Genomic DNA, 18,718 nt, shown 5'->3' on the forward strand with positions numbered 1-18,718 from the left:
GAGCCACAGTGTGTGTGCTGGGAATCAAACCTCTGGATCCTCTGCCAGAACATGTGCTCTTCACTGCTGAGCGTCTCTCCACTACCATACATAATTAAAAAAAAAAAAAAATCCCATTTGGCTTAAATTCAATCTGAAGGCATGATAGTATAAAACCTGCTCTTTCACATTTCTGGTTTAAATTACTTAGCATCTGTTCAGTGACTTTGCCAAAGCTCAATGAGCTGATTGCTTTTATTTAAGCATTCGTTGGGTGTACTCTCTAACATAAATGGTCTCAGAAAACAGAATTGACTATGACCTGGGTGTGCTGACACATGCCTATAATCCCAGCGGTTGGCAGGCAGATGCAGGCCCATCAGGAATTCAATGGAAGCCTAGGTTACAAAGCTAGCTGGAGGCAGCCTGGGCTATCCCTGTCTCAAAAAGAAAAGGAAACAAAAAGCAAACAAACTAGCAAATTGAAACAAATGCCCTTAAGGATATAATCTTGAGTCCTTCCGAAGTCAAAACAAAGGTGAAAACCCAGTCCTAAAATAAGAATTATTAAATTAAAACAGGTTGTCATATACTCTGCGGAGCTATGGTTCACAGCTATTACAAAATAAAGGACCAAAACCACTAGTACCTCAAAGAATTTCAAAACCAACTTACCTATGCTCCAAAAAACAGGGTAATCCTCTCAGGTAATCTTTACTTCACAGAAACTTGGAAAGGATTTGTACATTTAAGGGAAAAGACAATCCACTTGGCTACTGGGCTGACCAGACAATAAAGAGCATTCCCAAGGGACCAGCCACAAGCACCTTTCCACCAGCAGTTGGAAAGAACAAAACAGAAGACACTGACTTAAATAAAGTTTATTTTAAAAAAAGAAAAAGGTGGTTATTTTTGCAATGCCATGGTTGCAGGACAAAGAGGCAGCACATCTCCTTTCCTTAACCATGTTTTTCTTCTGCACAAAGGTAGCTAATGATACAAAAGTCAACAAACTTTCTCCAAATACTAGGTTTTATAGGCCACATATGGTCTCGATCATGAATGTCTTTCTTTTATAACCTCTTAAAAATGTAAAAAACCATTTTAGTTTGCCCCATACAAAAAAAGAGTGGGCCAAACTTGGCCTGTGAATGGAGTCTTCTGACCCCTGGTAGAAAATAATCTTATCAGAGAAATTGTTCTCTTGAGGCTTTTGATGCCCATTGCCCAAAGTCAAGTAAAGAAGGACTTTATTTACAACCAGATGTGGCTGTGACAGAAGTAGACTTGGAGAGTTCTGTTTACCCTTGACTCTCCCGGTTTTTCCATTCACTCATAAGTTTAACCACCAACTATATACTTTTAAGTACTGTGTTAGCAAGATTTCCAGTGTTTTTCTCTAAGATTAATTCCTTCAGTTTCTCTAAACCAGGAATTGCTAGGTCTTACTACTCATGTTGCAGGTATGTCCAACCCGTAGTCAAGGATAGCTATAAATTCAGCAGAACACAAAATCATACTTTTAAAACATGATTTGTTTTTTGCAAGTTTTTAAAATGTCAAAAGGTAGGAAGGACATGCCTGTAGGATAAATCAAGATTAAAATTAAGAGGGGATGCAAGGGAACTCATGATTACCAAAAAAAAAAAAAAAAAATCTAACAAAATGATTATCTTTAAAATCACAGACTACATGAAAAATACATAGCTCTCTTTTAAAAGATACTTGTTAAGTCTTTTCTTCCATACTGGGGCTCAATCCCAGGGCCTTGTATATGCTAAGCAGGCACTCAACTACAACCTGAGCCCAAGTTGACACATTAGAAAAATTCTTAGATCTAACACATCCCAAATAATTCCCTCCACTTCCCTAATTTGATGTCATATAAAATCTGGATCTAGATAGGGCTTTTCATTAGCTATTTCAGCCTCAAAAATAGTTACATGCCAGGCATGGTGATTTCTGTCCATAATCCTGAAGCTGAGAAACTGAGGCAAGGACACAGCGGCAAGTTCAAGGCCAGCCTGGGCTATAGAGTGAAACCCAGTCTCAAAACAAAAGCCCACTATATTTTAGGGCAAATAATGCCTCAGAAGCAATTTGTACTTTTTTAACACTGAAGGAACAGTTGTGTTTCCTTCAGGATGTTAGCTTTCTGTAACTGACTAATTATACAAAATGAGGGAAGACCGTTTTAAAAAAGACAGAAGAGCACAGGGTTTCAGTACTAAAATAGAAAGGTTACCCTAATTCCAGATCTTTGGTAAAGATACTAACTATAATTGATTGCCCACACCACCAAAACATGGCACATTTACAAGTGATTGCGATTTTCCTTTTGAACATGTAAACAGAGGGGAAGCCTTAGGAAACTGTGGGAAATACATTAGTCTCAGTTCTCTTAAATACACACACAACAATTCATGGGTGAAAGGAGCAGAGTGGGCCGAGGTTATCGCTTTCGTTCCCCTCTCTGTGTCCTTTTCTTTTCCTTCTCCTTGCGTTCCTGCTTGGCTAGTTTGTCCTTCTCCCTCTGCAGCTTGTCCTGCTCCTTCTTCCTTTGGGACTCATCCCGAAGTGAGTCTCGCTCCAACTTCCGAGCATTGAGAACGTCTTCCACATTGGTGTTTCGGAACAGGCCTACCAGTGAGTTAAGGGATTCAGGTCCAAGTCCTACAGGCAACAATCTTGCTCCTTCCTCAGTCTGGATGCCCCTTCGCTACATACTGAGTCCTAAATGCACTCTAGCTACTCCTAGTACAGGAAAAGAATTTTTGGTTTGGACTAGAGATGACTCAGTGGTCACAGGCACCTGCTCTTGCAGAGGACCTGGCCTTAGTCCCAGAGAGTGGTTCATTCCCAAGCATGACACCACTTCCAGGAGATCCAGCGCCCTCTTATGGCCTCTGCGGGCACCAGACATTAGGCACATGCACACACATATGCATGCAAAACACTCATTAAAAAGGAATTCTTGATTTAATGGTAGCCTTAATCTTACAATTAGCCCTAAAATGTTCCTTGGATTTTTTTAAAAAAAAATATCATTTGGAAAACTAAGCCTGAACTTTAGAATATTTTATAAAAATGAATTTCATTAACAAGGACATCTGAAAACTACAGTTTATACTTGCAAATAAAGTCGATCCAAAAAACATAAAAAACCCAAAAAATCTCGAGCAGTCTAAAGCAGAGTAATCACTGTGGAACTCGGGCACATCAGTGAAGAGAGCATCGCTGGGGCTTGAATGTGATGCACTTAGCACCATGGAGATGCTTGGAAGTATTAAGGTTTATTCTTACTAGATGTTGCTGATTTGACCTTTTTTCTAAAGTTTAAGTGAAAAACCAAGTTATGTTGTCAACACTGAACTCATACGAAATGAGTTTAACAAAAGTTAGAAAACGGCCAGAAACTTTATTTCTTTTAACTTTAAAAATGACATATCAGGGGCTGGCTCAGCGGTTAAGAGCACTGGCTGCTCTTCCAGAGGACCTGGGTTCAACTCTCAGAGCCCACATGGTGGTTTCACAACCATCTGTAACTCAAGTTCCAAGGGATCTGCCATCCTCTTCTGGCCGCTGGGGGTATTGTGCACACATATGGTGCACATTCATACATACATACATGTAGGCAAAACACTAAAAAAAAAAAATCTAAAAAAATAAAAGTACCAGGCAATCGATCTCCTCTATACTCTTTAGGCTATAAAATGAGTCTCGGTCTGAGACAAGAACTCAGCAGCAGGGCACTTGCCTAACCACACACAAGGCCTTACCGTCCGTCCTCACACCAACATGAATTCCTGAGATAACCCCTGACGGCCCACTATAACCTTAGTTTAGAAGGAGTTCTAAATTTACCTTCTTATTCTTCTAGTTGGGCATGGTAGCTCACACCTCACAGGAGATGAAGGCAATTCCAGGGCAGCCTCCAATATAGCCAACTTGAGTTTAGCCTGGACTGAAAGAGACTCCTCCTTTCTCAAAACACCAAGCCAGGTGAGGCCTGTTGTGGTGGCCCATGCTTTAAACCCATGGCTCAGGGAGGCAGAGGTAGGCAATCTCTAAGAGTTCATGGCCAGCCTGGTTTACATATTGAGTAATTGAGTTTCGAGTTCCAGAGTAACCGGACTACACAGAGAGACCCTGCCTCAAAAAGAAAAACAAAACAAAACAAAAAAACAAAAACCCAAAACCAAAAACAACCCCCCCCCAAAAAACAAAACAAAAAACCCCCAAACCAACAAAAACCCAACAAGAAGCCAGGTGTGATGGTGCAGTCTTTTAATCTCAGCACTCAAGAGGCAGAGGTAGGCAGATTTCTGTGAGTTCCAGGCCAGCCTGGTCTATATAGATAGTTCCAGGGTAGCCATAACTATCTAGTAAGACCCTGTCTCTATTATTATTATTATTAATAAATTTAAAAACCTCCATCTCCTTTGTTAGGTGCAGGCATGCTTTTAATCACAGTACTTAGAGGTGGAGGCAGAGATCGGGAATTCAGTCACCCTAGCATGTTAGAGGCTAGTGTGACCCTTGTTAACCTGGTGTTTTGGGTAGAGTATTCGCTAAGTTGACTATTCAGGGCTGAGCTAGGCACAGGGCTCCCAATACTGACAGGACTTCCCTGGAGAGAGGGGGCCTGTGGCAGTGACAGCAGAATGACACCTGATCTCCAGGACTCTGGGGAAACACGAGGGATGGACTGAGAGAAGGATACTTTTGTCAGAACCGATGTTTGCTGTTGAAGCACCGGGATCAGCTTTCTCATCTGCTTCAGTGAGTGACGTTAAGGAAAACCAGGTAGAGCAAAGGCCTTCACACGTCGCTGACTGACTCTGAAAAGCATTTCATCCACATGGGTAAGGAGCAGGCTGAACGCGGTGAGGATGGGGCTCTGCTGAGACTCATTTCTGAAAATCTTAACACGGGAGTGGGGGGAGATGTCTGAAATTCTCTAAAATGTAGAAGCTAAAAATAAAAAGGTCAGGTGGTCTGGAAAGACCGCCACACTGACCTTACCTAAGAGCCAGGGGCAAGACATTCTGAAACAGTACAGCAATGGAAGCAGGAAGACCGGAGTTCAAGGCCAGGCATTCTTATAGCAAGTTCCACCTCGGCCGCATGAGAACCCGCAGACACACACAGTGTACTTCTCAGAGCCTCGAGGAACTTTCAAGAAGTCCACATCATCCACGGTCTCTACCTTAAGGGTACTTTATATTAGAAACTCGGAGAAAAGCCCAGAGATCTGTTTTAACCTCAGGAGAACTTGTACTTTAAAAGCTGTTTTTGGAAGCCAATCGTGGTTATGCATGCCTTTAATCTCAGGGATGGAAGGCAGAGGTAGGGGGATCTTTGTGAGTTTGAGGGCAGCCTGATCTACAGAAAACTGTCTCAAAAAAGCTATTTTTGGCAGAAAGCAAGTATGTTACTACAGCACGCATAAGCAGTCATGACAGTTCATCTTGACTGTTGGCTGATGGGATTCAGAATCATCATGGACACAAGCCTCTGGGGTGTCTGTGTGGGACTTTCTAGATGGGTTAAGCCTGAATGTGGGAGGCAACTTTTCCTTGGGTTACAGTCTTGGGCTGAATCAAAAAGGAAAGGCAGGTTAATAACAGCATGGATTCCTCGCTGCTTCTTGACTGAATGCGATGTAACCAGCTGCTGCCTGCTCCCACTGCCTTGCTTTCCCCGCCATGCTGGAGGGTACCAGTTCAAACTATAAGGTTCCCCACTGTGATGGAAGGTATCAGTTCGAACTGTAAGCCAAAGCAAGAGTAACTCATACAGTCCCACAAGTGCAAGGAATCACAGTACTTTCTTACTCTCTCCGGAGTCTACCAATTATGTGCTGAATTAGAAGTCCCAAGTCAACTATTCCAACATCATTTCTCAAACTGACCAAGGCCCCGGCCACTGCCACTTTGAAAGAGGAAACTAGGCTACAGACGGCAGTTGCAGCTTCTCAGGGGTGATGTAAACTATCCAACATTCCTAGCATGAGCCTTAGGGAATGGTGCTGAGCCTCCAAAAAGGATATTCCTCTTCGTCCGTCACATCCGCATACTGGGCTAACAGGGCTGCTTTCCTCTGCTTCTCTTCTTCTGAAACCACTCTGGGCTTCACCACGATCTGTGCCTGCTTCTCAATCAAGGTGGTGATAGCCTGCACCTCATCTGTGTGGTGCAGGAGAGACAAGGACAGCGGTAAGTGAAAACAAGTTCCCAAACCACTAGGCCACCCTGTGGTGAGTGTCGGTAATAACACTCTGCTCACGTTTGCTGGTCCCTGAAAACTGAGTCAAGGAAAAGCTATGCAGGTAGGCTTTGTGCCTCTAAAAAATATTTTAGATTATGTTTATTTATTGGAGGGGTGGTGCACCAAAGTCTAGAGGACAACTGTGGGGAGACAGTTTCCTCCTTTATGGGGTTCCAGGCTTGTGCACTAAGCACCTTGGGGATTTCTTAAAAACACTAATACTGGGGCTGGAGGCAGGTCCGCCGTGATTAAGAGTACACTCTGTCTCTGCAAAGGACAGTTTAGTTCCCAGCCCTCCTATCTGGTGGCTCACAGTCCCCTGTAACTGCAGCTTGACAGGGTCCAATGCTTCGGTGGGCACCTCCACTCACATGCACACACCCACACAAAGACAAACACGTATACAAGTGAAAAAAAAATAGACATTAACAAACCAGCTTTGCTTTTGTTTCCAACAAAACAAACTAACACCAGTACCTGGGCCCCAAACCAAGTACATTATGTGATTATACTGTGTGCTCAGGACTGAGGACCAACACTGTATAAGTTGTTAGGTTCCTTTCAAGTTTGGCTTCTGTGTTTTTCGTTCTCTGAGGCTAATTTACCATCCTCATGAGCATGTGAGCCCATTCCTCTTTCATTTCCAAAGGTGAGGGGATTCAGCCAAATGTAATAGAAACAACCATAACTTATGCTATGTCAGGAAAATATGAGAGCGGTGGATGGGCCAGCCACATGGCTTCAAGACTGACCACCTGAGTTCGGAAGACTATAACTGACCCTAGGTACGCGATGCAAATCTACCAGGGGCATAGGACAGGAGGGAATGGAAAATCCCAAATGATGCAAGTATGGTGCTGCACACGTGCAGCCCGCCCTTAGGAGGCTGAGGCAAGAGGATCAGGACTTCAAGGCAAGCAGGGGCCACACAGAGTCCCAGGCAGGCCTGACTATACAAAGAGACTTTGTTTCAAAAAAACAAAACAAAACAAAAAACCAACAATGAAACAAAATGAAACAAAAAAGCACATCCACCACAGGGAAAATGGCTGGGGTGAAGGGGTAATTGGAAAGACAAAGGGTAAAAGGAAACCCTGATTGCTACAACTATAAAGGCAGCCTCTAGGTACTGTTAATGCAAATTATTTTAGGAAGATGGACTGTCCAAAGGAGAAAATGAAACCCTTGCCCTGGAGGATGAGGATGGCTTAGTGAGTAGAGGCACAGGCATCTTCATGACCTGAGAAAGACAGATCCAAATCCTCAAAAATGTCCTGACCCTCATACACCACACACACACACACACACACACACACACACACACACACACACACTCACACACTCACACACACAGCACATGCACACAGAAAAGAATAAATGTTTTTTGAAAAGGCCAACTCTACCTTCTTTTTTTACTTTGGTGGTGACATCCCTTGTTTCTGACCATCGTTCCACAATTTCCTTACAGATATCAAGGAGGGAATCTTCTTCCTAAGGTGGAAAAACGCACCAATTAATTGCCTGAAAAGCACCTAGAAACAACAGCAACCTAAGGAAGGACACTCACTGCTCTCCCCAGTGGAGTCGAGGAGAAACCCTGGAAGGACTTGGGCCACAGATGAGAGTTCTTCTCATCTGAAGCTCCCCACAAAAGCCATCCTGAGTGTTCTAGAACCCACCCCTGTCATCCAGGGTATCCACACTGCCCTGCCTCATCCTTCCTTTTATTTTATTTTTTTTTGGTATTTCGAGACAGGGTTTTTCCTGTGCATCCCTGGCTGTCCTGGAATTCTTTGTAGAGGAGGTTGACTTCAAACTCACAGAGATCTGCCTGCCTCAGCCCCCTGAGTGCTAGGCATACCCCACCACCACCCAGCCTTCATTTCATTTCTAAAGAAGGAAATGTTTTATATTTTAATTAATAATTATATACATGGTCTACTCTTAGGATACAGTAAACAATGTGTAGTTTTTTGCTCTGTGTGTGACCTGTGGTATGTGTGTACATGTTGTGAACACTATGGTGTCTGCAGAGTCAGAGACAACTGTGGGAGCTGGTTCCCTCATTCAACCATGTGGGTCTCAGGAATCCAACTTAAGTGATTGGCAGAAAATACCTTTGCCTGCTAAGCCACATCACTGGTCCCATACTATGTACATACTATAGAACGGTTAAAGCTTCCGATCAGTTCCTTAATTCACTACTTACCAGCTTCCTGTGAGGAAAGAGTTAAAATACACATCTTTGAAACACACTATCTTATTACATTGTTCTTCATGATAGCTTCCATTTCATGTTACAGGTTGTTAAAGTGTCTCCCCTGTTCTCTTGCCTAACTTCATTTGTTGTTTGGAGGAAAACTTGTTGCCTAAATCAAAATTCTCCCCTTCTTTTGTTTTGTTGGTTTGATTTTTTTTATTTTTTTAGTTTTTGTGGCCTAGGCTAGCTTCCAACTTGCTAAGTAGCCGAGGTTGCCCATGAACCTCTTACCTCCATCTTTCAAGTACTAGGGTCTAGTGGGAATTTTGGATTCTTTAAAGAACACAGAATTATAAGGATACGTTTTCGTTTTTAGCTCAGTGGTAGAGTGCTTGCCTAGCAAGCGCAAGGCCCTGGGTTCGGTCCCCAGCTCCGGGGGGGGGGGGGGGGGGGGGGGAGTGAAGCTGCTTCAGACTGCTCCCAGCAGCTGACTGTGATTTGCCTCATGCTCTCTAGCAGGGGTGTGATTTTGCCAGGTGCAGATAGTTTCTGCAATTGCTGTGATGTTTGAATTCTGGGGACATTTCATAAGGTATATAAGTGCTAGGGCCCCCCAGGAGGCCAGGGTGATCATTGTTAGTCACGGTTTGTTAAAAGGTAGGAATAAGAAAATTAGATATCCTGACAGCAAAGCTCAAACTTGCCCCAAGAACTCAGTGCTTCTAATAAGCAGGAAGCAGTCTAACTGTAACATCGCCCCCTTTCTGACCCCTGATTTTATTCAGGGATCTCTTTCTTTTCTCTATCCTTTCTTCTCCCTTATCTAGTGCTACGGGGTTGGAAGGATGGAAGAAAGATGGACCCTGGCCACACTGCGGTTAAATGCTTGCATCATCACACCTACTGTTAATGGCTACAGAATCACACCCTGTAGCCCAGGCTGGCCTCGATCTTACAGCACTCCTCCTGCCTTTGCCTCCCAAGGGCTGGGATTACTAACATATACCACTATTCCCAGCCCAGCTCTTAACAATTAGACACTGCCTCCCAGTGAAGTGAGAGTCAAAACACAAACTTGCTGCAGAAACTCTTTTTATTAGCAAGAATTCCTTCTCCCATCCTTCACCCTTTAGAAGGATACGCAACTTCCATCCAACAACACACACCCCACCAAGCAAAGAAAAATAGCCCTAGATAAGGAAGGGAGAGGCAAAAGAAACAGAACAGTCCCAGAGGATCGACCAGCTTACCCTTCCTGTCTCCCCATCTAATCCGAGGAGTCCATTCATTATTTCTTTTTAGTCCCCCATGAAGTGTTGGCATGTTAAAGGCACAAAGATGAGAGCTAAGAGTCAGTGATTAAATCCATCTTAGTTAGACGTCCCTAACGCAGGACTATAACTTAGTGGTAAAGGCTTTCCTTTCTAGAACAGTACTCCACAACAGGTTTTCTGTTTGTTTTCGTCCTCTACTTCAATAAAAGAATATACATGCATGAGTTAATCTAGTGTGAGTACTGCTGGAGAGAGAATGAAAATTTTTATCTACTCCGGATTGTATGCTACCTTGACTCTTACCTCAAAGTCTTGCTAACAAACTTCAGAATCCCGAACAATTAATCTACTTTGTTTCTCTAAGAATGGGATTGTCTACAAAGGTCAAGGGCCTCTGCCATTGCATGGAATCAAACAGAACTGTGAACTATGTATTGAATGCAGACCATATTCTTTGGTTCTTTTTTCTCTGTAGAGAAATGTTCTCAGCTGCTTCCCCAACAGGGCTCCTGCCTCACTATAGGATTCCTGGCATTTCTTCCCCAAAGACAAGTCTACGTATAGATGGGGTTTTGGGAAACTATGAAAAAAATTAAACATGATATCTGAATTTGATACACGGGGTGGGGGAGTGGAACCATCCTTAAAGCAATGCTGTCTTCCTCAGATCATGCAAGAGGCAAATGAGTAGCAAATACGATTCTTAATGTTTCTTGATGCTGCCTCTTCTACTAAGAGTCTAGAACAAGCACTTGCTTCTTGTTAGCAAAAGACACAGACTCCAACATCACCATGGAAACACTAAGTCTTCCTGGAGTCCCTAGGAACCTCACAAGTACAACCTAAAGCCCCAAACTTCCTGCCTCATATTCTTTCTTCTTAAAATCTGAAATTCGGAGTCAAAGGAAAGAATTGGTTGTGCTATATTCCCACCGAACCTCCAATCTCCTCACAAGCTGTGCTAGCTCTTTTCCATTTATAGACCAAGAGGTTCTTGCCAGAGGGATCAGGGACAGCTGTGTCAGTGTGTTATATTTCCAGAATGTTCTCAACAAACTGAACTTTTTACTGAGTGTCTCTAGCATGTGCCCCATACCCAAAAATGACTTCTGGATTTGAAAAAGAAAAAAAAAAAAAAAAAACAAACCCTCTTCCTTCAATCTCTCTACATAAAGAATGCAAATCCAGGAACTGGAGAGATGGCTCAGTGGTTAAGAGCACTGACTGCCCTTCCAGAGGCCCTGAGTTCAATTCTCAGCAACCACATGGTGGCTCACAACCATCTGTAATGGGATCTGATGCCCTCTTCTGGTGTGTCTGAGGACAGCTACAGTGTACTCACATACATTAAATAAATAAATACCTTAAAAAAAAGAATATGCATGCATATTTAAATCTATGATCACCATACCTTTTGATCTCACTACTCCCTAGATATTGATTTTTAAGGGCAATAGATAAACCCACTCTCCAAACCGGCTCCTTGTGATTGACATCAAAGAACAAAAGCCTGTGATGGCAGCTGACTCTCACAGTAGCAGTTTGGTTTTCAAGAGATCCCTAGGGGCTGGGGATTTAGCTCAGTGGTAGAGCGCTTACCTAGGAAGCGCAAGGCCCTGGGTTCGGTCCCCAGCTCCGAAAAAAAGAACCAAAAAAAAAAAAAAAAAAAAAAAATCCCTAAGCCGTGTGTGAGGATAATGGTTTGGACAGTATTTAGTGCAGATGCAGCAATTTTAGTTTTGAGCTGACTACATTTATCCATTTATTAGACTTGCCCTTATTTTATTTTATGTGCATTGATGCTTTGGCTGCATGTGTGCCTGTGCACCACACCCGTGCCTGTTACCCATGGAGGTCAGTACAGGTTGTCCAATCCCCTGAAACTAGGATTACAGATGGTTGTGAGTCCCCATGTGGGTGTTGGAAATGGAACTCAGGTCCTCTGTTAAGAGCACAACAAGTGCTCTTAACTTCTGAGCCATCCTTCCAGCGCTCAAGAGAGAGATGGAATCAAATCTAAGCATATAATCTAACTTCCTGTTGGGAGTGGGGCAGGGAGGGATGAACTCCATGAAAAGTCATCAGATTAGAAAAGTGGACATCTTGGTCACCCGATACATACAGCTTTAATTTACAAATTTCTAAATTAGTGAATCTCCCTGTTTTGCTTTGTCTCACTTGCTGTCCTCTGCAGGGCTGAGACTGCGAACCTGCATCAATCATGTCACATTGTGACAAATATGCTTCCCAGTATTTGAGACAGGGTTTCTCTGTGCCCTGGCTGTGCAAGAAATCACTAGGTAGACCACAAAGGCCTTCTGAGAGCTGGGATTAAAGGCTTGTGCTCAACTCACAAATCCTCTTCTTTCTGGTTGTTTTGTTTTTTTGAGACAGGGTTTCTCCGTGAAGACCAGCCTGGTCTTGAAGTCACAGAGATCGGCCTGCATCTGCATCCTGCGTGCTGGGATTAAAGGCGTGCACCAGTCACTATTCCAGGCAAATACCTGAATGTGTTTCCAGTCTGTCTCATCACTGGGTACCGCCCCACCTGACATACATTAATAATTACTGAATTTCCCAATGTTGCGTATCATGCAAAGGTCTCCATTAACTTACCTATTGAGGACTCTTAATTACTGAAATTGGAGCCAAGAGGGAACTGCCCACAGCCTTTTGTCACGGGACAGCCCTTAGAGTACCCACCCCCTAACGGGCGGACATCTCAAAAACATTTCATTCCCCTCTCTGAACGTCGCAAACTACGGAAATTAGACGTTTGTGACCAAACTGCCATTTACACATCTCAATGACTTCAGGACACTCTCTAGCACATCCGGAGGCACCCCAGGGAGGCTTGCTGCCCGGAATATGCGAATCCCATCCTCTCTTTGCACCTGCAACCCAAAATCTGGCTAAGGAGCCACAGCCCACTTCTCCCTCAGAGTTACTCTTCTTCCCGGTGAAACCACAAAGGGACAGCAAAAGGAGAAGAGCAGCAAAATGAGAAGAGAGAATTTGAAGTAATGAAAGAGGTTCCCAGATGTCTCCGTGAGGTTGGTGGAATGTACCCGGACTACTCTACTCACCAGAAAAGCAGAGAGGATACCCTGCAGGGCGTCCAGCTTCTCTTCTTCCTCCTCCTCCTGTAGGACGCCAAGGATGTAAGCGCGGTAAACGGCTTGGTCCACTCCCAATGCCTCCAAACGTCCGTCAAGCCAGGATCCAAAACCCCCGCCATCGCCTTCACCGAGGACTGCCGCGGCCACTTCGCTGGGCGCCGCCATGCTGGGGACCGGGTCCTGCCGGACCCGAGGGTGCCTACCGCAGTGCCTGACGGGCCGCGCCACTGGCCCAGCGCGCATGCCTGGTGAGGGAGCCTCCACCCCTGCGCGCCGTGCTGTGACTCGCGAGCTGAGGCCTTTGTATCCTCGCAGCTAGCGCTTCTTGGTATAAGTGTGGTCGCGTGGGCCCCCCAGGAACTCCGGCAGGTGAGTTTTGAACGGGCTCGTTATAGTTGGCAACGATCGGAATCAATGTCATTGTCAGCTACGCGACAGAGAACTCAGAGGACTGTCGCTCACCACGGATTCCAGCGCTTTCTGCTTCTGCTGCGCTGTGGCCCGCAGGGACTTGTTGGATGTGAAGCCAGAATACCCCACTGAGTTTTGTGTCCGGAATACCACCGTCGCTGCCACTCCAAGCCGCCCTCCCTGAAAACCCAAATTTCAGGAGACGTTCTCTGACTCATCTCCGTACAAAGACACACAGTAGGTGCTCAGCGGTTAAACGAGCAGCCTCGGAGTCATTGCTTTTATTCATTGCTTCAATGTTGCCACAGGTATACCTTTGAGGAGTGTCTTAGAGTTTCTATTAAGATAAGACACCGTGGCCGGAAGCAACTAGGGTAGAAAAGGTTTATTTCAGCTTCTACTCTCCCGTCACACCCCATCACTAAGAGGAAGTCACAGGAACTCAAGACTGGAACCTGGAAGCAGGAGCCATGGAAGGTCACTGCTTAGTGGCTTGCTTCTCACGCCTTGCCAGAAGACTGCTTTCTTCCAGGAGACACCTGCCCAGGGGTGGCACCACCCACAATAATCAGGGAATTGTCCCACAAGCCAGTCTTGTAGGGGTGATTTTCTCAATTCCCCTCTTCCCAAATGACTAGCATGTGTCATGTAGACACGTAACAGTCAGCCCAAGATACACATTCTGTCCTCTGCCAGGGACTGTGCTAAGAGGTTTTCATGAAGTATCTGTGGCCATCTTCCCAACAACCCAGTGAGAAGATGCTTTTATGTTCAATTAAAAGATAAGGAAACGGGGTTGGGGATTTAGCTCAGCGGTAGAGCGCTTGCCTAGGAAGCGCAAGGCCCTGGGTTCGGTCCCCAGCTCCGAAAAAAAAAAAAAAAAAAAAGAAAGTCTTTAAAAAAAGATAAGGAGCAAGGCCCTGGGTTCGGTCCCCAGCTCTGAAAAAAAGAACCAAAAAAAAAAAAAAAAAAAAAAAAAAAAAAAAAAAAAAAAGATAAGGAAACGGGCTGGAGAGATGGTTCAGTTAGTAAGAGCACTGGCTGCTCTTCTATGGGACCCAGGTTCAATTCCCAGCACTCACGTGGCAGCTCACAACTGTCTGTCACTGTGTGAGGGATCTGGCACCATCACACAGACATGCATGCAGGCAAAACAAACAGCAATGATATTTTTTGAAGAAAGGTAAGGAAATGACAACACCGTTGGAAAGAACCTAACAGGGGATCAAAACTCTGCCAGCAGAATGGCCAACTGCTTTGGCTTCCAGCAGAATGGCAGCTCTGGGCTGAGGTGGACTAGACCCATACTACAGAGGAGGAGGCTGTGTAGGAACCTTTCCTTCAACTGCTTCCTTCACTGGATACTTACTGAATACATTCACCATGTAATGTTACAGATTGACAATTCAAAGGTGGTTATCACAAAAGTCCACCTTCCCTAAGGGGCCATCACTCCAATGGGAATAGGTACTTAAAGAAATAATGACACTTTAGTGACATAATTCTACATGTATGGGTGTTTTGTCTGCATGTATGTCTGTATACCATTGTGCCTGATGCCCTTAAGAAGGCCAGAAGTGTAGGCAGATTCCCCTGAAACACAGGTGTTTGTGATCCACCATGTGAACGCTGGAAATCAAACCAGGGTCCTCTGGAAGAGCAGCCAGTGCTTAGCGTCTGAGTCAACTCTCCAGCCCAGAGGTAAGTGGGTGATTTTTTGTGTGGTGGTAGTGGTATTAAGACAGGGTCTTTCTGTGTAATCCAGACTTGCCTGAGACTTGGATCTGTTTCTTTTCTTTGAACTTGTGAATCTCCTGTCTCTGTCTCCCAAGTGTCGGGATTACAGGCTAGTACCACCACACCTGAATTGAGATCAGGTTTCGGTGAAGGTATGACTGGATCCATAAATCTTTAATTCTAACTGATGAAGGGTGTTGGGGGCTGGGAAGGGAGCGTTGAGGGAAACAGGAGTACTTCTCAACACCGGGGGACTTTAACAGTCTTTGAAAAGGAATAAGTTTGTCAGGCATGGCAGCATCTATAACCTATCATTTGAGGATGAGACAAGAGTTTGAGGCCAGACCAGCCTGACAGGAAACTATGAAAAGGCTTGCTAGGGAAGCTTAGAGATGACAGCAGCGGGTTGGGGATTTAGCTCAGTGGTAGAGCGCTTGCCTAGGAAGCGCAAGGCCCTGGGTTCGGTCCCCAGCTCCGGAAAAAAAAAAAAAAAAAGAGATGACAGCAGCTGGGACAAAGTCCTTAAGTAGGACATATCCAAGACAGATGTGAGGAGAGGGGAGGAGGGGTTGTAAAGGGCCGCTTCAAAGAATTCTGTACCATATTACTATTGAGATAAAACAAACGAGTAGGTGCTAAACGGAATGTCACCAATATGAATGTAGAAATACAGAATTTTTAAGTTTTAGTCTCATGGCTTCCGAATGCTGAGCCATTTTATGGCATTAAATCCAGGGGTAGTGGTGCATGAATCTAATCCATTTGGGAGGCAGAGGCAGGGAGATTTCTGTGACTTTGAGGCCAGTGTGGTTCTACATAGTGAGTTCCAGGACAGCCAAAGAGAGAGGGAGAAAGAGAGAAAGGCAGACAGGAAGGAAGGAAGGAATATAGCATTTGTACTGGCTGGTTCTGTGTGTCAACTTGACACAAGCCGGAGTTATCACAGAGAAAGGAGCCTCCCTTGAGGAAATGCCTCCACGAGACCCAGCTGTAAGGCATTTTCTCAACTAGTGATCAAGGTGGGGAGGACCAGCCCATTGTGGGTGGTGCCATCCCTAGGCTCGTGGTCCTGGGTTCTATAAGAGAGCAAGCTGAGCAAGCTAGGGGAAGCAAGCCAGTAAATAATGTCCCTCCATGGCCTCTGCATCAGCTCCTGCTTCCTGACCTGCCTGAGTTCCAGTCCTGACTTCCTTTGGTGATGGACAGCAATGCGAAAAGTGTAAGCTGAATAAACCCTTTCCTCCCCAACTTGCTTCTTGGTCATGATGTTTGTGCAGGAATAAAAACTCTAAGACAGCATTAAAGGAGTTGGTCCCCAAAGACTCACCCTTATTTCATGTCCCCTGGATACATCTTTTTCTTGTTCTTTGGGTGCTGAGGTTGAATCTAGGCCCTCTCACTTGGTGAGCCCTTGCTCTTCCACCAAACTACGTCTTAACCACATACGCTCCTTCCAATCCACTGTCTTGTAAGTAGGTGGGTCTTTATCGATAAGTCATCATGAGAGCCACCTCAGTTAAGCATCATAGTTGGAGGTCTATGTTGAGCCCTCAAGTCATGGAAATACCACATACAGACATTTTATTTTCAAGAAACAGAAGCTGGGGATGATTAGGATGCTAACCTCCAGTCCCAGCACTTGGCACATGAAGGTGAGGATCAATTTAAGGCCAGCCTGAGCTACCTAAGACTCATCCTAAAAATAGGAAAAAGAAGAAGGAAACAAACCTCACAGATGTAGTTTCAAAGAACAGACTTTAAAAAGATTTTCTTTCTTTTTTTAAAGATTTATTCATTTATTATATATAAGTACACCGTAGCTGTCTTCAGATACACCAGAAGAGGGCATCAGATCTCTTTACAGATGGTTGTGAGCCACCATGTGGTTGCTGGGAATTGAACTCAGGACCTCTGGAAGAGCAGTCAGTGCTCTTAACCGCTGAGCCATCTCTCCAGCCCCCTAAAAAAGATTTTCTTTAGTGTGTGTGTGTGTGTGTGTGTGTGTGTGTGTGTGTGTGTGTGTGTGTGAATGTGGGTGTGGGTGCCTGAGGAATCTATCAGCATTAGATCCTTGAAGCTGAAATTACCATTGGTAGTGAACCACTTAATGTAGGTACTGGGAACTGAACTCCATTGTCTGGAAGAGCAATGTACACTCTTAGCTCCTGAGCCATCTCTCCTGCCCCAAACACAGAGTCTTGGATGCCTTTGTCCAGTTTACCTAGCAGTATCCTCTTCCATAACCATAGTACAGATCAGAATCAACAAATAGAAGTTGGATAGGGTGTTGTCTCTAGTCCTAGCTGCTGGGTTGGCTGAGGCCGGAAGTCTATGCCCAGAAATTAGAGGCCAGCACAATGAGTCAGGATTTCATCTCAAGAAAAGATGTAGAGCAAATGATAGGCACCTGCTGCCAAGCCAGAATTCAGACCTGATTCATCCCTGGAATCCACATGGTAGAAGGAAAAGACCTGAATGCTACTCTCTGTTCTCCACACTTGAACCTTGGAACACCCTCAAATAAATAAATAAAAAGTGAAAATTGAGAAGTTGGTATTGATATAATGCACAAATGCTTATTGCCCTTTTTAATTTTTTTTTTAAAAATCATTTTACTTATTTTATGGGTATAGGTGCTTGCCTTAGTGTTTTATTGCTGTGAAGAGATACCATGACCAAGACAACTCTTATAAAGGACAACATTTCACTGGGGCTGGCTTACAGTTTTAGAGGCTTAGTCCATTATCCTCATGGCAGGAAGCATGGCAGCATGCAGGCAGACATGGAACTGGAGGAGTGTGGAGAGTTCTACATATTGATCCAAAGGCAGCCAGGAGGAGGATCTCTCTTCTGCACTGGGCAGAGCTTGAGCACTAGGAGCTCTCAAAGCCAGCCTACATAGTGACACACTTCTCCAACAAGGCCACACCTTTTAGTCATGCCACTTCCCATGGGCCAAGAATATTCAAACTACCACAGTGCTTTACCTGCATGTATATCTGTGTACCATATGTGTACCCATAGAGGCCAGAAGAGGTCAATGGGTTCTTTGGAACTGGAGTTACAGAGGATTGTAAGCTGTCATGTAGGTCCTGGGAATTGAACCCAACCCGGGGTCCTGTGTTCCAAACTGCTGAGCCATCACTCCGGTCCTATATTGTCATTGTTACTTTCTTTTTTTTTTTTCTTTCTTTTTTTTTTCTTTTTTCTTTTTGTTTCTTTTTTTCAGAGCTGGGGACCAAACCCAGGGCCTTGTGCTTGCTAGGCAAGTGCTCTACCACTGAGCTAAATCCCCAACCCCTCATTGTTACTTTCATAGAAGGATTTGAACCTGGGATCCCACTCATTCTATGTATATACATGAATACTTGCAAACTTTTTTTTTTTTTGAAAAAGCTTCTTGCAAACCATTCAGGCTTTCCACACCTTAAATATTAAGAGTACCCTGATTGACTGGCCCACTGCAAAAGCATCAATGGTGTGTGTCAGGAAATAGTCATATAAACAGACAAATAAGAAACAAAGACTTATAGGAGAAAATTAAGGGCAAAGCTCAGGGTAGAGTGCTTGCCGGGACCTAGACCCTACATTCAATAGACTTGATCTCCAGTACTGTAAAAGTAAAATTATAAAAGAAAAATTTGTGTGTGTAAAAGTGAGTGCCCGTGGAGGCCAGAGAGGGAGTTGGATCCCCTGTCGGCATTACGGACCCTGTAAGCCAAGCAGGA

The 18,718-nt window shown here is 44.4% G+C and overlaps 1 protein-coding gene and 1 long non-coding RNA gene across 2 annotated transcripts; one reads left to right on the forward strand and one right to left on the reverse strand.

Annotated features, from left to right (window-relative positions):
* Positions 1–844: 844 nt before the first annotated feature.
* On the reverse strand, positions 845–13,031 carry Ccdc43 (coiled-coil domain containing 43). The gene is given in 5 exon segments (NM_001100728.1): positions 845–2,619; positions 4,703–4,761; positions 6,032–6,167; positions 7,653–7,740; positions 12,810–13,031. Coding segments are annotated over 5 exon segments (669 nt in total). The 5' UTR covers positions 13,008–13,031; the 3' UTR covers positions 845–2,431.
* Positions 13,032–13,104: 73 nt separating this feature from the next.
* Positions 13,105–17,536, forward strand: LOC148003117 (uncharacterized). The gene is made up of 2 exons (XR_015632137.1): positions 13,105–14,281; positions 14,917–17,536. It is a non-coding gene; the product is annotated as an uncharacterized LOC148003117 (long non-coding RNA).
* The last annotated feature ends 1,182 nt before the right edge of the window (positions 17,537–18,718 follow it).

Source organism: Rattus norvegicus, chromosome 10 (genome assembly GCF_021556685.1).
Source record: "Rattus norvegicus strain SHRSP/BbbUtx chromosome 10, alternate assembly SHRSP_T2T, whole genome shotgun sequence".
Classification (NCBI taxonomy): Eukaryota; Metazoa; Chordata; class Mammalia; order Rodentia; family Muridae; genus Rattus; species Rattus norvegicus.